Raw genomic sequence first — 25,647 nt, forward strand, 5'->3', positions numbered from 1 at the left:
GATTATAGTGTAAGGTGAGATCTTTATTATCAAGTAATGAACAATTGCTATGAATAACACCTTCTATAAATGAAATAAATTGAAATTCACGTGAAATGCATAAACCAATCAACCAATTTCGATGAAATTTTCAGCATGTATATAACTGATACGAATGTACAAAACCCATTTTTTACATTCTCGTTACAAAGCTCAAATTAAAAAGTTGTAAAAAGCAACATTTACTATTTTTTTTTTTTTTAGTAATTCAGGGTAAACATAATCTTTCGAAAATTTTCATCACACGTCGCCTAGTAAACTAATCCATCTATTTTGGAGGAAAGAAAACTGAATTCGTTTGGTCCATTTATAAGTAAGTTAATTCTGATTTAATGTGTGTGCCATCAATTATGAGACTGACTGTATAGCAGAGTGCGGGAGCATGTGTCCCGAGCACAGACACACGTGCAGAGAAAAGAAGGGCGCACTCTGGTGTCGACGCCGCGGACGATGGCACGCGCCATTTTGTTTAGTGTCCGCTGGACGCGTCGTGCGTCGGGGTGCCGCGGGGTTGCTTTCCATGACTGTCAACAGCGAGATATTCGCGGCTCTCTGAGCTCGCCTACAACTGAGACATACACGTACGAGTGTCACGTTCGAGGCAGTGTGACGCGTGCATAATCCCCTGCATGATTATTGTGTCGTGCAAGCCGCGGATAATTTCTTCGAGAGAGAGTCGAGGACTCTCGCGCGTCCCGCAGTGTCAGATACAGCAGCAGTCCCGAAGACTCCGCGAATGCATGGCGTCAGTTCCAACTTTATGGATACTTCGTAGGGAATCGCCGTTGCCTTTGCCGTCTCTCACGGCGAGAATTTCTTCCGCAGGTAAGTACAGAAGGGTTGCAGCGCGTGGTTCTCAATCGATAATGTGTTCCCTCTCGTTTCGCTTCCCAATACCTCGATTCTCGAGATACAAGCACCTCCAAAATCAAGACCGTTCTTTTCTGTACCTTTTCCAAACATTCGACGCTTCATGCTCTGCCGAGTTTTTCGTACCAAATGTCGTGAGCCCTGACCACGGTAGTGTCTCGCTTGTGCAAGCCGCTCGAGGAAAGTGAAAGCCCGTTCCCGATCGTTCTGCATTGAGTACGGATCTCGTTGCGTCCGTCACCGCAGCACACGTTTTATGCTATCCTGCAGCGTTACATGGATTTGAACCGCCGTCGTTCGGGCCGAGTTGTCGGCACTTTGAACCCTACTCGGTTTACGTCTACCCGCGTACGCGTTCGTCGCTTTCGACCGACCGAGGAGAAAAAGATGCACGCGGAAAACTCTTTTTACCCTGAAACCTGATATCAGACATATTTCATTATACTCCAGACATAGGCGAAATAACTTTCTGTAAACATTTTCGTATCGACCAACTGCACATTATTGAAGACCAGTAGAACACTAAAATTGAGCACTGGTAGATAGAAAAATTGAATAGGTAAATTGTTATTACCATTGTTATTGTTATTGTTAAACGTTTATAATTGTTCGGAAAAATAACATTTTTTTTTAATTTATAAAACTCAATATTTGATAGCTTGTAACATCGTTGTCAATGTCAATGTCTTTGTTTTCGAAAAGTCAGTGGTACTCAAACCGCGAATTTCGTTATTTTGTAAACATTGGGATAACATGCGTTCGTAATAAATCCGTACGGATGTGTATGTGCCGATTACTGTGATACCGTGAATAGCATTGGGATCACTGAATTTATCGGGTGATTTCAATGCCTGGCTGTGCAGTAAAATAGAGCCCATTAAATTTTATATTAATGCGGTGTAAAGCAATATCAATTATTTTCCATTTCGGCTACTAAAATATAACATCGTTTTATTTCATTCAAATAATAACGTTTTACCCTGAAAATATTATTGCTCAATATTATCGTATCGTTTCTAATTAATCGTTCGTTTTATTTCGAAACTGGCACTTCGTATTTCCAAAAGCTACTCGGTCTCACCCTCGTTGCATTCTTCCCGAAGAGGTCGCGTTCGTGTAACCGGAGCGGGGGTGTGTACGTAGAAATACGACTGGAACCACACGGACACTGTCGTATATCTTTTTCATGAATAAAAAAACATTTTCATTCAGTTATTTTTGTTCGCAGCATCAATTCACATATTTCAATTCCCGCGGTGATTACGATATCGATGCGTATTTTTAGACTGTTTCATAAAACTAGCTGTTCCATATTCTACGAAGCTACGCGAATATGTATTGTATACACTGAAAACATTGTATGGGCTTAGAGTTGCGCAACATAATCTTTTAGCTTTATTAAGTTTGTCGTTTTGTGTTAGTCACGAATCTCTTAACAAAGTGATCCAATTTACCTCGATTTTCGAAGCTTGCAATTTTTCAGACACTGTAACATATTACAAAACATAAACATATCTAATTCTGTTGTAATGCCGCTAAGAGTAGTTGGTCAAACGAAAAAATACACAGAGCAGAGACAATGAGTGTGTCCCCTTATTGCAATTCGTTCTTCCCCAACTTTACCTATTGGGGGTAAGTTGACTAAAGAACCAAAGGGGTGCAACGTGCTCACTCTTTCAGAACATCGATTTGTTAACTTGAGGAAACATTTAAGGCCTTTCTGGCTATATCAAATCACCTTCTCGGATAACGAACTGTGCACTGAACATAGAAAATTGTAAACGCATCAGCGTACAAAAGGCTTGGGCATCATCGAAATCGATTACTTAAAGAATAATCGTTAAGATAATATATTAGCTGATTTGGCTACATGCCATTTGAACTTCAAACGAAATTCAAATAATTTCTCATTTCATCTTCCGTTTGACGAAATAATTCGTACGCTCGACGATTCGTAGCTCGATAATTCGTAACCTCTTCTTGAGGTGAAATTATTTACTATTTTATTTGAACAACGTAATTGAAGTAAAAAATTATTCAAATAAAATAGTTGAAAATAATCTATTTGATTTAAACGTCCAATGAAAATACATTTTTTATGTTATCTGTAAAATATAAATAAGAAAGTATATAAAATGATTATTTGTTGTCTTATTTCAAATGAAATATGATATATTTAAAAAATGATATATCACGTTAGATATAATTGTTAAAAAAAATAAAATTATTAATATTTAATTATCGATATTTGCGTAGATTTCTTAAAGTATAGTCATGTAAAAGTATTGTCGAATGTTAAGGATTAATATATGAGGGTGTTTCTATACGAGTAGAAAATGTAATCTCAGTTGCACGGATGTTAAAAATTGTTCTACGCCTTCTTTTCAACGGGCATTAACAGGTATAAGATTTAGAAGGTTTCGGGGGTTGTTGGACGCGCATTCGAACTACCTAGTCTTCGGCACAGGTGCTTGGGATTAATCCAAGACACGCCTACTCGTGACTCACCGTACAAAACTCCGTATTCTTTTTTTTTTCGTGGCGCGAAAGGGTGCCGCGTTTAAACTGGTGCACAGTTATACATATGATACGGTGCTTAATTAGTATGTTCCATCTACATTTGCGGTGAATACGATTTACAAAGCGAAACTTAATTAACCAATGAAAGAATTACTGCAAGCGTATCTACATTATTTAAATTTTGGTTGTGTTAAAAGCCTTTGTTTCTTTTAGATAATATGCATTCTTCGAAAAAGTTCCTCGCAATTGTATACCTTTTTTAGAACGGGGTGGTCCCCTTGATCGGTTTAAAAATGCAAATAACAAGCCCTAGTCCGATCTAAGGAATTCGCAGGAAAAATAAAACGACGCGACGGTTAAGTTTGGTATGTGACCGCCACATACCACGCCTCTTGCTAGATCGACATTCCATTGAACCTAACTTCCCCATGTTATACCGAAGGTGATTTCTGATTCGTGTCTTCATCTTTTCATCCATTATTTAACTCCGTAATGTGGCGAGAACCTTGTAAATACTTTTCGTCTACAAGTGCCACGCCACTAATTAAATGTAGACGTATTTATACCTGAGTGCGCAACAGAATTTCTCGGTATTAAACCTTATGTCAACAATAAAAATATTGCACGGTGTTAATAATCCGAGATCTTCTATAAATTGGAGGCTTTTATCCATAAAACATTACGTCTACATTTTTATGGCGCTCACCAGAATTAGGGTAAAGGACCAAGTTACTTTGAGGGTGCCAATTACTGTACCTATATTAATTATACTTATTTTTAAAGCACAATGAATATTAAAAAAGAGATATCAAATTTTTTCCGTTAAAATCAGTTAATATAAATGTTATATATCTCTTTTTTAATATTCATTATGCTTTAAAAATAAGTATAATTAATACAGGCACAGTAATTGGGTACCTTACCCTATGTAAAATATGGTGCTACGAAATTATTTATGATTTTGCAACCTGAAATTTAACAATTTTTAAACATAAGTAGAAATTTGGGTAGAGGGTACATAAGGGTTAGAGGAAAACAGTTTCTCTGAGAAATGTATAAATCTGTTTTAGTGCTTGAATACGGAAAAACATAGAAGCATGCGCACCCCTGCTGAGACCGAGACACTATCTCAACCTGAGATGTACAAATTCGAGTCTCAGGAAACGGATGCGTCGACGGCCGTTAATCAAGTAGTTTTATCACCATCTCACCCGGAAGCGCACATATTTACGAATAGGTAAGATCAATAAAATTACGTGACTACGTATGATATTAATAACGTTTAATTAATCACGGTACCTACGTTTTGGTTCTCGTGAAATACAGAATTGTAGGCTGTGTTAACAATAAGAGCATGAAGGTAAGAAACACCTGTTACTTTATAATTACGTCGAACTGAGCTTTTAGAGAGGGTCGGCTGAGTAGATTATTGACTATCAACACTCGTATACGGTCAGCCAAAAAAGTCCCCACACACCCTCTAAAATAATAAAAATTTTACACTATCCCAACCACTTGAACGATAACAAGCTAGGGAAGGAGAGGTATTCTAGTGCAAAACGCGTTTTTTTAAAGTGTTTCTACGGGATTTTTCACAGAAAAACTATAGAACTTTTTGCAGTAAAAATTTCAGAGTATACTTATACATACTTCGGTATCATTTCCAATTTTTTTTGTCGAGAAAAAAATTAATATTAATGGCACTTCATGCCCTCATATACAGTCGCTTAAAAAAAGAGTTTGGCTACAGCAGAAACTAGAACGAAATAAAAAAGTCGATAATTACAAAAATAATTTTAAGGTTTAATTATCGATTTTCTCATATTTTATTAACATTCAGAGGCTTAAGAAAAAGATTTGAAACAGTTCGAAATAATTTGAAATAATAGTAGATTTCGAAATATCACGGACGCCGATTTAAGAAACATGTTGTAGTTTTCAAAAGAACGTGTTTAAAGATTCAACTATCGATATCTCGCAACGCGAGTTGCGCTTTACAACCGGATACAACTACATTAATTTTGCGGAATTCAAACAAATCCTTTTGGATGTATATTCTGCTAAATTTATACGCAAAGAAAATGTAAAAACGAAACAAAAAACCATTTATCGAAAATGAAAAACTAGAATACCCCCTGAGAGCCTCGAAAAATCATCGTTCTCGAATAATTAAACTTGTTTATACGTTTGAAAAAGGGCGCTCCCCGCCACGAAAGTTGCGCGCGTCAATTCTGCGCATGCGCGCGTTCAATCACCTGTCACACCGTTCTGTAAGAGGCTCTTTAAAATACACAACGTAAACGAACGAGAAGTAACTATGATTCCGATCAGGAATTCCGATAAAAATTCTGCCCGTGTGCGCGTGTCGATGCTGAAAAGAAAAATTGCATAAAATGGAAAAACAATCCGGCGTGTATAAACGTAATCGAGCTGCATTCACTGGCGAGTTTGAGCGATAAATTACACTTGATCGTCGCGCGTGTGTCACGTCGAAGAAGCGAACGGTAAATGCGTCCCTCTGCCGGCGAACTTGTCAGTTGACGATATGTCTCGTGTTCACGTGTATCGCGTGTAGTTTTCTTCGTGGTTTGCTTCTTGTTTGGCTCGGGAACGGTTCGAACGGCCGCGTGATTTTGTGACAGTTTCTGTCAGTGTATGAGGCGAGGGTGCTGTGTACATATGCTACCCGCGGCACGATGGTTTTTACCAGGTTTTTCGTTAAGAAGACGCAGGACGATGTGGCCGTTGCAAACAACGTCGGTACCAAGAGGTGAGCTCGAAGGCCAAGTCGTCGGAATGCGCTTCCGATAACGGCACACCATCGTTCACGGTTCCGATTTCGTTCCTCGCGTCAACACATTCGCGCGTAAAACCGTGCTCGCAATCTCCCGAATTTATCAGATATTTTTGCTGGAACAGCACTCGATCGCTCGCAGCTTACATACTGGTGTCATTTCTGCCAGTTTCAGCTTCAACAAACATGTATATTGCCGCACGCGGTTTCAATATTTTCGAACATAAATGTTCTCGATGAAACCCGTTCGAAGCCAGCGACACGATCATGTATATCGAAATAACACGGTAACTGATACACGTACCAACGTTCATCAATATTATCAAAGAGATCATTTTCGCAACTTGTCACTCGTCTCGCGTCTTATAATTTATTCGAGTTGGTCGCGTGCTTGACAGGTGTACAAATCACGCACAAAAAGCGTGGCCAGCAATTAAAATTCGACTTTTGTACCTTTATTATCAACTTTCGTAATTACCGCGACGGTTCGTAATGATTTTGCACGGATGGTATTGTTTTATTTTTTCTCGATACGACTTGCGCAGCATATCCATTGTCGCTGTATGTTAGGCGAGTATAATGTATTCGTGAACGGGGGCGTATGTTTACAATTCTCGAAATTTTTAGACTCTCTTCCGAGGGTAAAATTATTAATAGTGAGTAAGGGACCGTGCTGGGCGATACTAGGATGCATAACTAACAGGTTCCTGGAACAATCAATACCCTCAAAGAAAGTTTCCTGGCCGCGAACATAATGACGCGATTGTATCATCAGCTGACTACTTGCGTCTCGATAAGAGTAAATTTCAAATCTGAACAACAGTTTATTTCGCGCTAATTTCCCGGATCGCTCCGTTTGTTTTGCGAATTCTTTTCGGAGTAGGGACCCCAATTACTGTGCCTATATTAATTATACTTATTTTTAAAGCATAATGAATATTAAAACAGAGATATTAAATTTTTTTCATTAAAATCAGTTGATAATAAGTTATATTATAATAATAATAGGTAATTGGGTCCTTCACCCTATTTGATTATGAGAGTCTTATCGTTGCTGTATATTACGTTCGTACAGTTGTTGGACGGTTAATTTAAAAGAAAAAGAATATTTTAAAAAAAAGGTACTTAATACCAAGATTTTGGAGCAAGCAACGTGATATTTTTAACGGAGAGTCGTATTTGTTATTTATCATCTATGATTTGTAATATTGCGCGTGCCCGCCATTATAGTTGTGCAGCTTTAAATGGATAAAAAGCCTTTAAAGTATTCACTTTCGTTGCATTGCATATCAGCAAAATCAATAATTGTCGATCAATTCAAATACGAACTTCATTTGCAGAGTATATAGAATTGTGCATTAAATATGAACTTTGTATTACTTTTACATTGTGAAATAAACAGATACGTAAAGCATACTTAGATGATTTGTATTGTTAATGCAATGTGCTTGTTAATTGCATTTACAATATAATCTATATACTATTACAATATATTATAATAATTATATGCTACATAATTAGTATAATTCACTGTATTATAATATAATAATATAAATATAATTGAGTGGAGTAACATTATTTAATATTGTCGAAAGATATACAAATGGAAACTTAGTCTAGCTGTTTGTAAAAATTTTTTAATTCGATAATAAATATTATATGCACGTATAGTTGCTCGTGCGTTACATACGTGACGTGCAACGCTTAATACGTATTGGAAGATGTAAAGGGAATGCATGTATTCCGTTGATCACAGACAAACCAGATCACACGAATTAAGCATGTTCTAATACACAGTACCGTCTTTGTCACTTTTGGCGCGAACATAATTGCAATTGACCTTGAAAACTTCCACCAAGCTTTTGTTAATATCTCTTTTAGTTGCATAAACAATAGTTCGTCAAAAAACAGTTTTATTCTTCCATGAAAAGATCTTTGTACGTCTCCTACTAACAAATATAAAAATAAAATCCTACTAACTCCTACTAACAATAAAAAATAAAAATATTAATTTCGATGGCGTGATTCTAATATTTTTAATCTAATTATTTATTCTAAACATTGAATTATCGTACGAGTATAGATGTTAGTCTCAAATTTCTGTTTCCTATTAATAATGTTATTAATTTATTATTTTAGCATGTTATGCATTCAAGAAGAATTGGGCCAATTGGGTGGAATTGCAGGAGGTCCAATAGTCACTGATTCACGGGAAGCTCAATTACCTAATAACAACAATACCAATTCTGAAAGCAATACAAATTTCAGTGAAACTGCAACAAAATGTACTCCGGGTTCTGGGTCTTTGGATACACAAAGAACAAGTTGGGTCGAAGGTATATTAGGATGTATGCGCCCAGTTTGGAGTATGCTTTCAAAAGCAGCTGTAAATGAAAAGATTAAAGGACATCAAAGTAAATAATGATTTTTATGTATATCATAATATGTATTCTCTAAGAATAACCAGATTATAACAGAAAATTATTCCAGCGGATGATTGGGAAATACCATTTGAATCAATTAGTGAACTTCAGTGGCTTGGATCTGGAGCTCAAGGAGCAGTGTTCAGTGGGAAATTAAACAAAGAAATTGTAGCCGTCAAAAAAGTACGCGAGCCACGCGAGACTGATATAAAGCATTTAAGAAAGCTTAATCATCCGAATATTGTTCAATTTAGGTAAGTTTTTATTCATCTTTGAGTAGTAGAATATATATAGCGTAATACTATAAAATATTGTTACCTATTTTCAGAGGAGTATGTACACAAGCACCTTGTTACTGTATAATAATGGAATTCTGCCCATATGGACCATTATATGATCTTCTCAGAGCTGGAGAGCCTGTTCCACCTCCTAGATTAGTATCTTGGTCTAAACAAATTGCAGCTGGAATGGCCTATCTTCATGCACACAAAATTATACACAGAGATCTTAAAAGTCCAAAGTATGATTTTCATTTTCGTATGTCAAAATTCCTTAAGCATGGCGTTCAACTTAATGATTCAATTAAAGTTAAGTAACCTAAGTAATATAATATTGTCCATTTTCCAGTGTATTGATCGGGCAAGGAGAAGTCGTAAAAATTAGTGATTTTGGAACGAGTAGAGAATGGAATGAAATTAGTACAAGAATGAGTTTTGCTGGTACTGTTGCCTGGATGGCTCCAGAAATAATCAGGAACGAGCCTTGTTCTGAGAAAGTAGACATATGGTCATACGGTGTTGTATTATGGGAATTATTAAGTGGAGAAATACCTTACAAAGACGTAGATTCTTCTGCAATTATTTGGGGTGTGGGCAACAACTCTCTCCATTTACCAATCCCAGCAAGTTGTCCAGAGGGTTATAGGTTACTTGTAAAGCAATGTTGGGCTGCAAAGCCGCGCAATAGACCTTCTTTTAAACACATTGAAATTCATCTAGGTATTGCAGCAGTCGAAGTACTGTGTACAAAACCCGACGAATATTTTAAAACCCAGGTACAGCAATATTAACTTTGGAAACAAGCAATAATTTGTGAACAATATACTCAACAATTGTTTTGATTCTAGCAATCGTGGAAGAAAGAAATTAGGGATCACATGAAACAAATGCAAACAAATAGTTGTAGTAGTCCAAGATTTGAAGCTGACTTAATTCGACGACGTGAGGACGAATTGAGGCACGCTCAAGATATTCGAGAACATTATGAGCGTAAATTGGAGCGAACTAATAACTTGTACCTAGAATTGAGCGCTGTTTTACTACAATTGGAGCAGCGCGAACGAGATGTAATCAAGTAAGTTATTATACGATGTGCATACAATAAATTTAGTAGTAATGTATGGTCAGTAAATTAATTTTATTTTACATTTTTTTAGACGCGAACAACAAACCGGATATAAACAATGTAAGAAACGTCTTGTTCATCCCCTTTTAAAAGCTCAAGAGAGACTTCATCGTAGACGTAACCCAACAACGCAATTTTCAACATCATCTACACCAACAACACCGCCATCACCTACAGACTGCTCCCAGAGTCCTGTGAAAGCAACAATGTATACACAGTTAAACGAGGCTAACCAACCAGAAACGATTCTAGCTCCAAATAATAGTTTTAAGCAACGTAAATTCAGGCATCGTAGAGTAGGATCTGGATGTGGTGTGAGTTCCAGCCCGAGATCAAGTCCTCATCGTGAAAGAAAAGTACATATCTATAAAAGAAATGTGCATAACACGTTCGCCTATATATATATTACATGAGAATAATGTTTATTTGTTTATTTTCAGAGTACTGAAGTATGTGCACGTTTCATAGACAGTCAAACGCAAACAGAAATATTAGACATCAGCGAAACTGACTTTAGTCCTGTTACAAATACAACAACAGTGTCGACAACAGAAAAGCTTTCTGTAAATAGCATTAATAAACAATCGTTAACCAAACAAGTACCAGAGTGCTTAAACGGGAACTCCATTCTGTCCGAAGCTCATTACAGAATACAGTCTACTAGTCCATGTTCCAGCCCTGAACCTTTAAATGAAAATCATGTAAATGGAAATGAACGTTTAAAGGATTGTAGCGACGATGATAATCTAGAAACACTTGGCCGTAAAGTTAGTGAAATTATTAATGCTAATCGCCTTATTTCGCCTATAGATAATGGAAATTGTGACGATGTGATATTATCACATAGGTAAGTTACACTTAAAATTTACTTAATGTATTGTTATTAAATGCTAACTAATAGTGGTGTGCGAGAACCCGCGGGACGGGTCGGGTTTTCGAATAAAATTCTCGACCTGTCCCGACTCAACATTTTCGGGTTCTCGCACACCTCTACTAATTTTATCAATAACAACTATTAACAACCATCCATGAATAATTTCAGAGGTAAAGATGAATCGGTGAAATTATCTGGACACTTTTGTGGAATTATTATTAACGGCACTAATATACAACAAGAACAGTCTGAAATTAGAACGCGACCTTGTACTGAAAGCATAGATACGTTGCGTGACCATGAAGATGATAATTGTGAAGAAAGTTGGTCAGATGAGGAAGGAGAAGATCCAAGTTACACCTATAATTACTCTCTTAGACGAAGAAGGTACATAATTCATATAAATACATTTAATACCATATTCTTGTGTTATATGTTCTTAAACACGATAACAGTACATATTCTGAATGATTATACGCATTATGCCCCACCTGAGCGTATCAAATCCGATTATTTAAAATGTTTCTTGCATACTGTAGACCGTCGATTATCTCAAGTAATTGGGCGACAAACTCTTACGAATAAGCGATCTTTCGGATAATCGGTCTGAAATTTGGGAGCATATCATAAATCAACTAAAAATTATACAGTCTCCAAATATAAGCATTCTTAGGCATCTCCTCTAACTATTGAAAACACAATTAATGACATCCAACACAGTATTATAAGTCAAAATATTGTAAAAGATTACGTTTTCATGTACAAAAAAACCAAATATTTTAAAATATACATACTTCCCTTTATACGAGATAGAAAAATGTTGAGTTTAATAATTACTGTTAAATGGCAAAAAACAAAAAATTCGAAAACACGTATCTCATATTTTTATCCATAGGTAACAGATACGAGTTGGCGCAAAAATCGATTAAGAATTAGTAAAAAAAATTCAATTTCTTAAGATATTTATTGTGTAAACAAATTAATTTTTTCGAAATTTTTTTATTGGACTAAATGCCTTATTCGAAAACCCATAATTTAATAAAGAAAAAAAATTGAGTATCTCACTGCATCTAGTTTCTGAGATATCTCAAAAAACATGTTTTCGACCCTCAACTTTGAGGGCTTTTCATCCCTTCAATGTTGACGATTATCGATAAAAAAATGTGTTTCGAATACTTTTCTAAGAACTACTCATATAAATTTTATTGAAATCGGCCTATGTAGCTTGAATGTGTTCTCTCGTTAGACGATACACTGAGATGACACATTTAACGGGAAACGCACGTGTCCTAAAATATAAACATCGTTAAATACGTATGTTGGCTCAGTATAAACTGCGCACTTATATAGGTGATTTATCCTCTATTCGGATAATCGGCGATTAGCAAAACCGACGTCCGGATAATCGTCGTTCTACTGTACTTACAATTAGAGAAAATGTTAATAATAACGAGAGCTCACTCTATATTTTATAGTGTTGCAAGAAGACCTATTGGTCCTGGATGTAGATTAAGAAGATTTAAACATGCCACAATGCGAATAGAAGGAGTGTTAGCTTCCGATGAGGAAAACACTTCTGAATATTCACATCCTCCGTCCAGTCAGTCATCCACGTTAGAGAGTAATCCTGATGTGCAAAGAGTATTTCGTAACATCCATTATTCTCATAAGGTAATTCAATAAAATACTTTATTATCTTCATAACATGCATGGTATAATGTGTTCTTTCTTTTTGAATTTAGAGAAAAGAAATAGATGATGTTTCCGACACGTCGAGTCAATCGGAAACAGACGAAGTCAGTGAGATTACAATTGCATCTCAACCAGTAGGTGCAAATTTGAAAATAGAAAGCAGCGTTTAGATTAATGTAATTTTTATATCTCATTTATGAGTGATATACGATAAGACCCTAATAGCCAGTGCATTTCTGTAGTGTATGTTCTCATTCTATTCTGTGTTAAATATTGTAGATATTTATCCATTATGGTATTCATTAGGTACATGTGTACATTAATTTTACGAATTATTTATCAAGCAAATATGATACCAATATTCTAAAAACATCGTACATTAGCTGAAAATAAGTCAAACATCATTTTTAAGTCACATTAGAAAACTAAACATACTTTTGGTTTCTATCATTTAAAATCTATTAGGTTCATTCGGTAAAAACAAATTTTCTATTACTGATTATGATATAATTAATTCTATACTTTATTAAAATAGACGTTTCAAGAGATATCTAATTTTTCTAAAAAGAAAAGAAAATATAGAAACAGCATAGATTGATAATATTTTCAATGAAGTTGACAATTTACAAAAACATGTTCTATATCATGTTGCTATATAGTATTATGTATAAATATACATCCACCTCATACTTATTTTTCATAAAAACGGAAAGACAATTCATTAATTCGTAAATAATTCATTCCATTATTTCTTATTTTTTTATAGTTCCTTTTAGTAGATACATCATCTGCAGCTAGATATGAATTGATTTCTGTCAGATATTGCATTTGTTTTGCATTAATAAGAAAAAAACTCAATTAATTCTAAATAAATATTTTTTATGAATGCAAAATCCGTTAATGGAATTGCATTTATTCGCATGTATATATATAGAATCTACCATAGTGTAGAGACCGATTAGAGCAAACTCGGATGGTAGTACGATAGTTTACAAGAAAGTATTGTATATAAATACAATGGAGTCACGAAAGAATAAATATTTCATTCGAAAATTAAATACTTAAAATAAGTAATTTAGATAATAAGTAACGGAATGACAATTACTAAACAAATTTTACAACGTAAGTGCCTGTGGCAATTTGCATAAAGTACAGCAAACAGTGACTATTAAAATATTGAAATGAAAAAAAGATTTAAAAAACTAATCAAGTGGTAATGTGCAATATAGAAGAATCATGTGATTAAAATTTAAAAAGAACTGTCGGTACAATACTTTTTCAACTTAGTGAACACATAACTGATGGGAATAAATTGAAATTTAAATGACATGAGGTATTACTTTAATGCAACGTTACCGGAACAATTTCGTGAAATATTTTTGATGCTCTAAAATTACATTTTTACCAATAATCTTACTAACGATTTACGTAAAATACTGCATGTAATATATTTTACTTCATTTTCAATTAAGAAATGAAAGGAAATCTAAATCAATGACTATGTTTACAATAAAATTAGTATAAGTTGTATCATAAACATAGTAAAAAAAAGAAGTACAGGTTGTCTGAGTTTCAAACTGAAACTCAACAATAGTATTGAACTGTACGCGAAAATCATACTCATTCTTTCAAATTAATAACAATTAAGTATTGCAGTTACGTATGTATAACTAGACGATATTTTGTCAACTCAACTGTCCGAAATACTGTTCTGCATCCATCTATTGTACCTGCTTTGAAACTCAAATTGCCTTAATGACAATTACTATACATTGTAAATATAGACAATACAACATAAACTTAAGGGAATAGTAAATAAGATTCAGTATAACATTTTGATGTGCTCATTTGGACGAAATAATTAGTAAGACATACAGAGATGTACTTTCTAATAATCATACATATTGTATCGATTATATTTATGCGAGTAGTTGCATAAATTGTTCCTTCTTGTGCAGTGGCAGCTAAACTGACTAGTTCTATTATGCTTAATAATAGAAGCAGTACACAATGTTTGTGTTATAAACAATAAAGTTGATTTACAATAACTGATTTAATGGGTTTTATTTAACACTTTACTCACACAATACTATAGATTGAATATTGTATTTGAATTTCGTATAAATGAAACAATTTTTTCAAAGTATACTGGGTTATTAGCAATTTATATTCAGTTATATATGTGAACAAACAATATTAAGGTTTTCGTTTCCTTTCGTCTTGAAATATATCAACTTATCAAATTATATACAATAAATATTTGCACAGCCTGTTTGCAGTAACGTTAGAACAATGAAAAATGTATTTTTATGCAATATCTAATACAAAGAACTTACTGAGATGTACATAATAATGAAACATGTATCCGGAAGTTTAAATAGTCGTCAAAGCCCGACTAACATATATTTAATAAAGCTCTAAATAAACGATGTTTTTATAACATAAATGCTACATTTATTATACATATACCAATGATAAAGTCTTTATCTCATACAATAGTATTTACATTCAATAACTGAATAATCTATTTTTGTATATGAATTCTGTACAGAATCATGCAAAAATCTCAAAACTACCTATTTCTTATATTAGTGTTTCAATATTATAATTTTTTGATCAGTTATAAGTTTTCAACACATTTAAACACACTGCATAGTTTAATTAAAATGAATTGTTAAATAATGACATAGAACTTTCGTTGATCTTATTGTATTTTAAATAAAATTGAATTCGTCAATATTTACCAATAGACATATACTAGTATTCTTAAAAATACATTTTAAAAAAATCAACGTTTGTTGTATTCGTGTTATTTTTTCAATAAATACGTCTGGTGCATGATTACAACATTGAAAGTAATGACAAATGAACAATTTCACAGTTTTGATATTTTAAAAAGAAATGCAAATTCAAAAATGTTATTATAATATTTATCAAAATCGTTAAAGTAAATTTTTTTAAAAAACCATTCTTTTATTAAATTAACAATGTCACAATTTATTCTGCTTTTTTCAAATTGTTCACTGATCATGGTGTAAAAAATTATACTTAATATAACTAGTTTTTACTTTACCAATAGAATGAATTTTGAAAAAATTCAGTGGTACTTTTATACAATGACGAAGCACTTTGCCTTAATCCAGTGAACAGAGATACAACACCTTCTTTCTCCTCTTCTTGTTCTTCTTCCTCAGGTAAGTATTCTGGCATATCTTCTGTATCGTCCTCTCCATTTATGTGAACCTGCAAACATATTGTATTTTTATGATATGTGTAATATTGGAAGCTGAAAAGAATTCTCCTGCGACAGCACAGGGGCAAGAGGAATTTCTCGCTCGGCATGCCTGTTCCCACAATCGATGCTTCCATAGTCCCAATGTTTAGGCTTTGACAGAACAATTACATAGTGTGTTGACCACTTAGCCAATATTTCGCTAGAGCCAAAAATACGTGTGATAGGAGCGTGCCCTTCCCGCATTCCTTGCAAGAGACTCCTCTACTGCTCCCAGTAATACACATAATATCGACATATACCAGCATATATTTACCAGTTTAACAAGATATTCTTGATTAAGTTTGTTTCTTGTCACTAATCTAGCTTCCATGTTTTCTGTATTATTTCGAATAGCTTCTGCAATTTGTTTAGCTGTAACATAGCTTAAAGTACGCATTGTAACGCGCTGATGTTCTACATCAACTACAAGAGAAACTAATCCATCGATTCTTATTAGTATTGATTCCAACTCTGAACGAGATTCCTACATATGTAATATACCATTAGGATCGAATATTAACTTTAACATATAAATTACACATGCATGTATCAACCACATTTACCGGTAACAAGCCTTGAACATGTAACACAATAACATGGGTTTTCAATTTCTTTGGTTCAATAACCCTTCTACATCGACTACGTAGGTTATATATCGGTGGTTTCATTCTTTCTATATCATCAGTAATACACTGAGCTCGTTTAGCTATCTTTGGTTCATCGATATTATATTTGTTTATGATAGCATCCAATGCTTCACGAACTCCAAAAGTCGAGGTTATGTGCACATAGTTGTCCACATTTTTAACAAACAGTTCTAAAATGTCTAAACCTAGATTAATAATCTCTACATCCGATACTTCGAGGACAAATGCTACGTATGAAAGAACTGTTTTGTCCTGAAATAAAAAAAACATTATGATAACAACAGCATAGTAATGTATTTAACAAAATAGCTTACCTTTAATATTGTGTCATGGTTTACAACATCAAGAGCCAATTTTTTATATGTTTCAAGTGTAGCTTTTAATTCTTTTGGATCTACAGAATCGTCCACGTCCATTATCTATAAACGTAAATGTTTACATTAACTTGAGCTTACAATAATATGCTCAAAGGCAACGAACGGTATATTTATTCATATTATACGATTATTTGTTTAATAGTGATTATTGCCACTTAAAATTTACTGGCATTCGGTTAATATTTTTGTTAAACGAAGTACCGAAGTAATCACAGTTACGTTTCACCGTAGTCAAACGATTACACGTTCACGAAGCTACAGCAACATGCAGCAACATGACATTTCGAACCATAAGAACGAGTTTTAGACTGTTCACTGGGTCAAGTTCTGCTCCTTTACGGTTTAGCTATAATATGTATCATCTCAGATCTGAGACAATCTGCTGTTTAAGTTTTTAACAATCGATAATATATAAGGTCAGTGCAGACGATTTAAAAAATTTAAGAAACTAATATTAAAGTGGTTTTACTTGAATGAAAATACTAGAACAGCTGTATAAGAATACAGGGTACATTTGAATGTACACGTATAAAATAAATTCTGGAGGGGAAAAAATATTTTACAGAAAACCAGAAATTTATAAAACTTGTGTACGCCTAACGCATATAGAAATTGTGTACCAGTGTAACACGTGTGTATACAATTATACATATATACATAATACACGTTCATGTATGAATACGTATAATACACATGCGTAATTCAGATAGATGTATCAGTATTACCCTACGTAGTAATAATAGCAACAGTCATGCTAATGCCAGCTGCTGCCAAATTGTTTCGATGACGCGCATATTGTAGTATAGTAGCGAAACTGGTGTTTGGATGACGTACTAGAATAAGATGGCCGACATTAGCTCTATCAACTACCAACAGCACAACACCCGTATTACTTCTCTAATGAACTTCTTTCTTATTTTACGGAATCGAGAGCTTTAGATTTCCATTAGTGTTTTTTCAAGCATTTCGAAAAAGAGGTCGATGTAGTATTCAATGTCTGACGGCTGTTGAAGGCAATAGGGAAGTTAAATTAAACGACACGCAAAGTAGAAACCTACAGCTGACGTATTTTCAAATTCGTTTGTGCAGGTGATTGTTTGTAAAGTGTGTTAGTGTAGAGTGGACATTGATTATTAGAACAATGGAATACGTGCTAATAAAAGATATACGGCCGGGCCAGAAAAACATTAATGTGGTGTTTATTGTTCTGGAAGTTGGTCATCCTACCATCACTAAAGAAAACCGCGAAGTTCGAACGTTTAAAGTGGCGGACAGTACTGCTTGCATGAACGTTTCAATTTGGGATGAACCTGGTCAACTTTTAGTACCGGGTGATATAGTTAGATTGACAAAAGGGTATGCGTCCGTTTGGAGACAATGCCTAACATTATATTCAGGGAAAAATGGAGATATTCAAAAAATTGGGGAATTTTGTATGGTTATCAATGAACAATTAAATATGAGTGAACCAAATCCTGCTTTAGCTCAACAACTGCTCAATCAGAGCGGATCTGGACCACCTGGTAGCAATGTTAATAATAGTATTACAAATAATGGAAATGCAAATAACATAGCTGGTCAACCTGGAAGACAACCGCTGGTACGTTATCTTTTAAATTACTTGTAACACGTAATAATGCCAGATATTCAGATTCCGTTTTAATGCTTTTATTTTTATTTTTTTTATTGCAGGCAATTCAAAGTAATTCAACTACACCTGTCAGTGGCACATCAGGTAGTTCTGCAACAACAAAAAGTGGAAACGGCAGCAATGGTAATAACGGTGGAAATGGGAGTAATGCTTCAGGACTTCCTGGAGGATCTGCAAGATATTCTGGTGATTCAACAACAAAAACAACAGTTGCACCAAAAACTAATTCTCGTGGTCGTGGGGGCTATCGAAATGGTGGCCGTAGTGATCGTAGATAACACACAAATAAAAAGCGGCTAATAATATATGTGTAATATGAATATGAAACTGATTACATTCAGGACAACTGTAATATACTGTTTTTGTAACAATCCTGTATATGTGTATTCATGAATCAATGTATACGATAGAGTCTGATTAAAATAACATTTGAATTGAAGACAATCGATTGTAAACATTAGAAAATATAGTCGTTGATAATTTAATGATCAAATAATGAAATTATTTGGTAAAAATATTTTTGATTTATATATTGTATGTATCAATGTTACATCTCAAGCAATAGTTGTATAAATTTATGTCAGAAGACTGTCTTCAATTCATGATAAATCTATCAAAATTTTTCACTTATTCTGATAAATTAATATAGTATATAAGTAATATAAAATATGTTGCATTTAATTAGTAAATAATTTCGTTCAGTAGTTTTTAAAAATATATTTTATAAAAGGACAGAACCTTATGTATATGTACAAGTATAATTTACACTGTGTATATAGTAGAAAATAAATTTTAAGTAATCTCATTGTATACAAACATTTTTTGAGATAAATATTATAATTGTTTAGTCATATTTGATCTTATTCGTATAGTGTGAATATTGCTTGGAGAGAAATATACGATGTCTCTATTTTGACTAACATATTGAAAGAATTTTAGATAATTGCATATCAATTTATTCTAATTTCCCATTCAATAACAATATCACTTAAGTAACATTTACTATTTGAGTAATAGTAATTTAAATGATTATACATTACCATATATATGCATTTCATATATTTTATTTTAGCTTTATGTGACATTTATATAAACATACTTTTTTGTATATTCGATTTAATGATTTAAAATATATTACAGTTACATATATTTGTTAAAATTAGTAAATTTGTGTAATATTATATCTCTATAAGTTGTATTAGTTCTTATTCCATATACTGAACAAAACCTTGGAAATAATTAAAAGTTCTGGCGAAATAATTATATAAATTATTTGTGCGTGTTTAGCTTGATACTTGAAATCATATGTATACAAACTTGCTCTTAGAAACAAAGATAAGATTGTTGATGAATATCTGGGTAATTTAAGAATTCATTTGTCATAATGACAGATGTAAACAAGATAAAATTTGTGATATTGTCCACAACATTCTTTCTTCTTTCTGGTTTCTTCGTTCGCTGCGTAGCTTTAGGTTATGTTTATATATTGGACTACGCTTTTATCAGATGAATCAACGATGTGAGTAAGCTATTTATGTCAAATTTTCCTTGTATAGCACCGTCTGGTGTTGTAACTCATAAACTAAATTGTAGAGGGAGGTATGAATTCTCCATTTTTTTATATTGGTTTGTACAACTTGTACCAAATAAGTATAAATTCTTATGTAATTTTATAATATAGAATACAGACAAAATTTAAGCTTTATTCTTCAATTTCTCATTATCCCCAGGCTCTGTTACTAGACCAGGGGGAGTTCATACGTGTATTGGAAATTGGTCCCCAATAAACTCGAAGTTTCAGTTCTGTATAAATTCTTTGTGCCCTGCTGTCAACATTGATATAGATAGTGAAGATGTATGTTTCAATATTGTTTCCTTTGATCTTTTATTTACGTTCATAATTTTAAACTACTATACATTTCCAGAATGAAAATAACAATTACATCTTTGACGTTGTGCGAGTAGTGCTGTTATCAAACATATGATTCGGCAGCAGATATCACACGTCAAGCGCAACAATTTTTAACTATTTTTACATATATGAAGGTGTATAAGACGGTATGTTTAACACATTTCTGATAAGAATTTGAAATACTACGTTATTTCATTCAACATTCTAATTATTAACGAAATTTATCGACGAATATTATCGTTTTAAATTATGTTAAATTTTGTAAGTTACCTTTCAATTTGAATTAATAATATAATTAGAGTTACATTTTTAACAACTATTAACTCTTTCTGTACATGTTCCAACGCACGTTATTCGTTGCCATCACTTTTCAAAAAATAATAGATGCATATACATGTTAAGATATATAATGTAAATTTGCTGTTGCAGGTTATTTTTCTTTGAAGTATGACAAGATCACATATAAAATATCAAATTGCTAAAGATGCAGAAGATACAACGGAACATTTCTTTCCATCTGTTCCAGAATTTTCAACCAATTCCAAGAAAGAGGCTTCTTTTTGGAAGAGAGCCTTCCAAAAGCTTATACTAATTATTAATTATTTTGTATTATCTGTAGGTTTAACATTTTATGTACAGTGGCTTTATAATAGTTATGTAAGTACAATTACTAGAATACTAATTGTCAAATTTATAAAAATGTATTGTTTTCCTTTAGTTTCACTATTAAGTATTAAACATTAATCAAAACTTATTTCATTTTAGGGTTTTAATTTCCCGCTGACTGTGGTAATATGTCACTTAATAGTGAAGTTTTTATTATCTGCCATAAGAAGATGTTTCAGAACATGTTACAAAGGGCAACAGCAATTAAAACTTCCTTGGAAAAGCATAATGTGGATGATTATGCCAATAGGTGTAGCAAGTGGTCTTGATGTTGGTTTATCTAACTGGGCACTTTCGTTAATTACAATGTCATTGTATGTATAGGTTGTTAAATTGTTAACGAAATAAAATATATTTTCCACTGTGTATTAATACATTATATTTTTATTTAGGTATACTATGACAAAATCAACGACTATTATTTTTATTCTTGGTTTTGCCCTCATCTTAAAGTTAGAAAAGAAGGTAATGATAATAAATATATCTTCTATATTTTATAAATTATGAATAGTGTACGTTAAATAAAATATTTTTTTATAGTCTTGGTCATTAGTATGTATTGTAGTGATGATATCAGGTGGTTTATTTATGTTTACATATAAATCTACACAATTTGGCATATTTGGATTTTTAATTTGCCTGCTAGCATCATTTTCAAGTGGTATTCGATGGACTATGACACAACTTACCATGCAGAAATCTAAAATGGGGATAAAAAATCCAATTGATATGATGTATTATATGCAATTGTGGATGCTATTGCCTATTGTACCTGTGATGTTATGGTTTGAAGGTAATACTTTGTATACAGGGTTTTCACGCTATTACTAGTCAGCGTTTCTCTTGAAAATAGTAAATATTAGAAAAAAAGATGAAAGAGAAAAAGTAATACAGTATTGTTCTGATATAAGGCAAAAGCTTGGGATAGGCTTTCGCCATTTGTCGAATCAGGTGTGTTATTCGGTTTGACTTCATTCTCGAGTGGGATGAGAGAGAAGACAGAGAATGAACAAGAGGCTCGAGGTAGAGGTAGAACTTAAGGGGGCCGGCAGCCATTTGGCCTTGACTGTCACGCTATGTTACGCTGTGGCTTTTTTCTGGACATTTTACGTCTTAAATAATTAAGTAATCAATTAAAAATGCATACCACCGTGTTTGTACATGTCTTTGCTACGTCTGTCCAGAGCCCTTTTTTCTATACGAACACTAAATCTCTCGAAATTAAGAGAATCTCTCTGTGGCAACCATCTTGTGACGTCTACTTGCTTCAGAAAGCGAGTTTTCTGCCGAATATTACAAATTACTCCACGATGAGGTAAAACAACCTAGACAGAAGAGGAGATAGCGGTTTCCTCTTTTCGAAACCAACATCGTTGCCATTTATCGGAACAACACTGCACATTTCTGACCTTGTACAGTTGTGGAGGTCATTGTGTCATATACAAATGAATTTCTCTTGACACACGCTTTCACATGATAAAAAAAGATATATAACATTCCATTTAAACAATTGAAAGTCAACTCCATTTCCACAGAAATAGTACATACATAAAGAAATTACATACGCTATTACATTGCTTGCAAAAGACAGTATTACTTTCTCATCTTTTATTTATTTTCCAATATTTATTATCTGCAAGAAAAACGCTGGCTAATAATCGCGTAAACACCTTGAATATGTCCATTATGCTATTAGAATTTGTATCTAACAAGGAGAGGCCACGACCTTCGGGTCACCGATTCGGTTGAAACTTTGCACACTTATAGATCTCGTTCTCCTGTTCACGAATATATACCATTATAGGGGCAGATACCCAATAGTTTTCGAGATATTGACGATTAAAGTTTCATTATTTCCTATGTAATGCCGTATTTTTCTAGCTTATAACAAGAGTCGGTGTGACGCGACGGTATCGTGGCAAGTTTTCAGCCGGACGACCAGGGTTCTCAAATCCTGTCGTCTAACGCATTTTTTAAAAATTTCATTATGTTTTATCATTGCATATTTATATTATTAATTTCAATGGATTAAATTTCACGCATAAAATTGCATTTTGAATTACAAATAACATGCATTTATTTACTAACAATAGGATTATTTACTATTATTATATATTAAATGATAATTAATATTAATTAAATAGTAATAGTAATTTATATATTAAACAGGGTGTCCCACATAAATGAGAACACCTAAATATCTTTCGTATTTACAGTACTATCAGAAAACTTCAGAGGACAAAGTGACACTATTGCAGGGGGCAATATAATGGTGAAGAAGAAAATTTTTTATGTCGTGTTTTCTAATGAAATTTCAAGGTCATCGATATTTTTTTAAATGGAATAGTATATTTTTTTTTACGATAGCATGATAGACAATAAAAAACTGAATTTAGTGGATACCACCTTTTTGACCTTGAAATGACCTTGAGCAAGAATAATCATGTTGAAGCGGATGAAATGTGGGAGTTTAAAACTTACGTGTTTCAGCAAAGATTGCGCGTTGTTTATGTCGGGTTGACGATGTCACTGTTTATTGACAGTGTATATTGGGGATGATAATGCAACCGACGAAGTTCCGAACTGCATTTTCGATTGAAATTAATATAAATATGCAATGATGAAACATAATGAAATTTAAAAAAAAATGCGTTAGTCGACAGGATTCGAATCCTGGTCGTCCGGCTGAAAACTTGGCACGATACCGTCGCGCCACACCGACTCTTGTTATAGGCTAGAAAAAATATGGCATTACATACGAAATAATGAAACTTTAATCTTCAATATCTCGAAAACTATTAGGTATCTGCCCCTATAATGGTATATATTCGTGAACAGGAGAACGAGATATATGAGTGTGCAAAGTTTCAACGAAATCGGTGACCCGAAGGTCGTGGCCTCTCCTTGTAAGAATTATATCTGTGCAAATTAAAAAATTTGCATTTCATGATAGAGAACTATTTTTTTATTTTTAGGGTCTCGGTTATATAATGATTTCCAAACTACTGACTGGAGTAATGTCCATCTTATTGTTATGACTACAAGTGCTGTGCTAGGATCTGCTATAATAGCTTTCTACATGGAAGTTATGGAATATTTAGTTGTTACATACACATCTAGTCTAACACTTGCGATTACAGGAATAATTAAGGTGAACTGAGAGCACTGTGTTACGTGTTATTCACTTATTTAAATTTATAAGATGGGTCTATGTGACCTTTTTAAACCAATGAAAATGTATACTAACAAAAAACTTTTCACAGGAAATATGTATGTTAATTTTGGCTGTTGAATGGAAAGGTGATCAAATGAACGGCTTTAACTTTATAGGATTGTTAATGTGCTTTGGTGGAATTACAATTCACACTGTTCAAAAAATAGTGTCGAGTAGGAATAATGAAACTGAAAATCTGGAATTACAGTTCAATTCTTCGCTAAATGTTAACATTAAAAATGAAGAAAGAGTTGAGACGAGTTTATCTCTATTAACACAAAAGTCAACATCTTTGACAAATCTTTTAAATGCGGATTTTAGTTCAGATGAAGACGATGCAGTTAAAGACCATGATAATTCATCTGAGATATTGTCCAATATAGTACAGCGTAGAGAACAGTAAAGTGTACACACTTGAATACTGAAGATCAGAGGAAAAAAAATATTAATTTAACATGAGAACTTTATCATATCCAATACATATTTTTTTTACTCCAGTTCATATGTATATGTACATACATATATATTAAAATTAATTCTTATTTCCAGTTATTAACAGAAGGTTACATTCCATGTTTGCAAATTTCATTCTTATCATACTAAATTTATTTTTACTATGTCAAAAGTATTAAGTACAAACCAGCATTGCTGTACCTCACTGTTTATGGGCCTTACCGATTATTCAATATCGTCACGCTTGTCCATTATCATTAATAATTGTATTACTAGATCAAACTGTGTATAATAAAAACGCGTTAATAATTCATAATAAAAAATTGATCTATCGTCTCGACGTTTCTTTAGAAATTATAAATGGACAGTGTGCAAAGAAAAGTATTGAAAAAGTTTAATTGTAAAAATAAATCAAAGGGAGATTCCCTTTGTAAATAGCATTGTTTTATGCTTTTATGTACAGATTTTTCTACATTTTTTACTCTTTCTTGTAAATTATAGTTTGTATTCATAGTTCCTTGCCCAAGAGTTGCATAATTATGTCTTACCATTTAAAATTATATACTTTTTCCCATTTGTTTGTATCTGTCACGCTATTTTATTTTCGGTACATTGAAGTGTTGAGAAGCGCACAATGTAATAATGCGTAATTCTGTATCTACTGAACGTACGATATATGTATTGTAAGCTGTTAATAATTGTGATTAAAGATTTGATGTAATTAATTGCAACTTCACCAGTTAACATTTTTTTGCGAAGATATTAACGTTTGTTATTGTTTTTCTACGACTTATGTAAATATAAATACATATAAAGAAATCTTTATTACCGTTTAAT

General features: G+C 33.2%; 4 protein-coding genes across 11 annotated transcripts; 3 read left to right on the forward strand and 1 right to left on the reverse strand.

Annotated features, from left to right (window-relative positions):
* The first annotated feature begins 505 nt into the window (after positions 1–505).
* On the forward strand, positions 506–14,521 carry Wnd (Mitogen-activated protein kinase kinase kinase 13 wallenda). 2 transcript variants are annotated; one of them, XM_076793492.1, is made up of 12 exons: positions 506–864; positions 4,500–4,666; positions 8,363–8,637; positions 8,714–8,900; positions 8,975–9,166; positions 9,274–9,700; positions 9,773–9,999; positions 10,082–10,406; positions 10,491–10,897; positions 11,093–11,311; positions 12,400–12,595; positions 12,667–14,521. In XM_076793492.1, the coding sequence occupies exons 2-12, from the start codon at positions 4,527–4,529 to the stop codon at positions 12,784–12,786; spliced, it is 2,715 nt and encodes a 904-aa protein (XP_076649607.1). In that variant the 5' UTR covers positions 506–864; positions 4,500–4,526; the 3' UTR covers positions 12,787–14,521. The 2 variants fall into 2 exon arrangements, with proteins under 2 accessions (XP_076649607.1, XP_076649608.1); XM_076793493.1 differs by lacking the exons at positions 506–864; positions 4,500–4,666 and adding an exon at positions 5,772–6,199.
* On the reverse strand, positions 7,782–20,280 carry LOC143357196 (armadillo repeat-containing protein 1). Of its 6 annotated transcripts, none has more exons than XM_076793496.1 (6): positions 17,081–17,590; positions 16,852–16,956; positions 16,454–16,789; positions 16,165–16,374; positions 15,690–15,859; positions 7,782–8,169 (listed from the first exon to the last, which is right to left on the reverse strand). In XM_076793496.1, the coding sequence occupies exons 1-6, from the start codon at positions 17,084–17,086 to the stop codon at positions 8,124–8,126; spliced, it is 873 nt and encodes a 290-aa protein (XP_076649611.1). In that variant the 5' UTR covers positions 17,087–17,590; the 3' UTR covers positions 7,782–8,123. The 6 variants fall into 6 exon arrangements, with proteins under 6 accessions (XP_076649611.1, XP_076649614.1, XP_076649613.1 ...); XM_076793499.1 differs by lacking the exon at positions 17,081–17,590 and adding an exon at positions 19,883–20,280 and having other exon boundaries at positions 7,783–8,169; XM_076793498.1 differs by lacking the exon at positions 17,081–17,590 and adding an exon at positions 17,640–17,753 and having other exon boundaries at positions 7,783–8,169.
* Positions 17,754–19,193, forward strand: LOC143357198 (SOSS complex subunit B homolog). Its single transcript, XM_076793502.1, has 2 exons — positions 17,754–18,514; positions 18,607–19,193. Exons 1-2 carry the CDS (start codon positions 18,056–18,058, stop codon positions 18,841–18,843), a joined length of 696 nt encoding a protein of 231 aa, XP_076649617.1. The 5' UTR covers positions 17,754–18,055; the 3' UTR covers positions 18,844–19,193.
* An 8-nt stretch (positions 20,281–20,288) lies between the features above and the next one.
* LOC143357195 (solute carrier family 35 member C2-like) lies at positions 20,289–25,541 on the forward strand. 2 transcript variants are annotated; one of them, XM_076793494.1, is made up of 8 exons: positions 20,289–20,420; positions 20,491–20,623; positions 20,907–21,134; positions 21,243–21,457; positions 21,536–21,608; positions 21,684–21,936; positions 24,119–24,294; positions 24,407–25,541. In XM_076793494.1, the coding sequence occupies exons 3-8, from the start codon at positions 20,925–20,927 to the stop codon at positions 24,758–24,760; spliced, it is 1,281 nt and encodes a 426-aa protein (XP_076649609.1). In that variant the 5' UTR covers positions 20,289–20,420; positions 20,491–20,623; positions 20,907–20,924; the 3' UTR covers positions 24,761–25,541. The 2 variants fall into 2 exon arrangements, with proteins under 2 accessions (XP_076649609.1, XP_076649610.1); XM_076793495.1 differs by having other exon boundaries at positions 20,307–20,412.
* The last annotated feature ends 106 nt before the right edge of the window (positions 25,542–25,647 follow it).

This window comes from Halictus rubicundus, chromosome 9 (assembly GCF_050948215.1).
Source record: "Halictus rubicundus isolate RS-2024b chromosome 9, iyHalRubi1_principal, whole genome shotgun sequence".
NCBI classification, from domain to species: domain Eukaryota; kingdom Metazoa; phylum Arthropoda; class Insecta; order Hymenoptera; family Halictidae; genus Halictus; species Halictus rubicundus.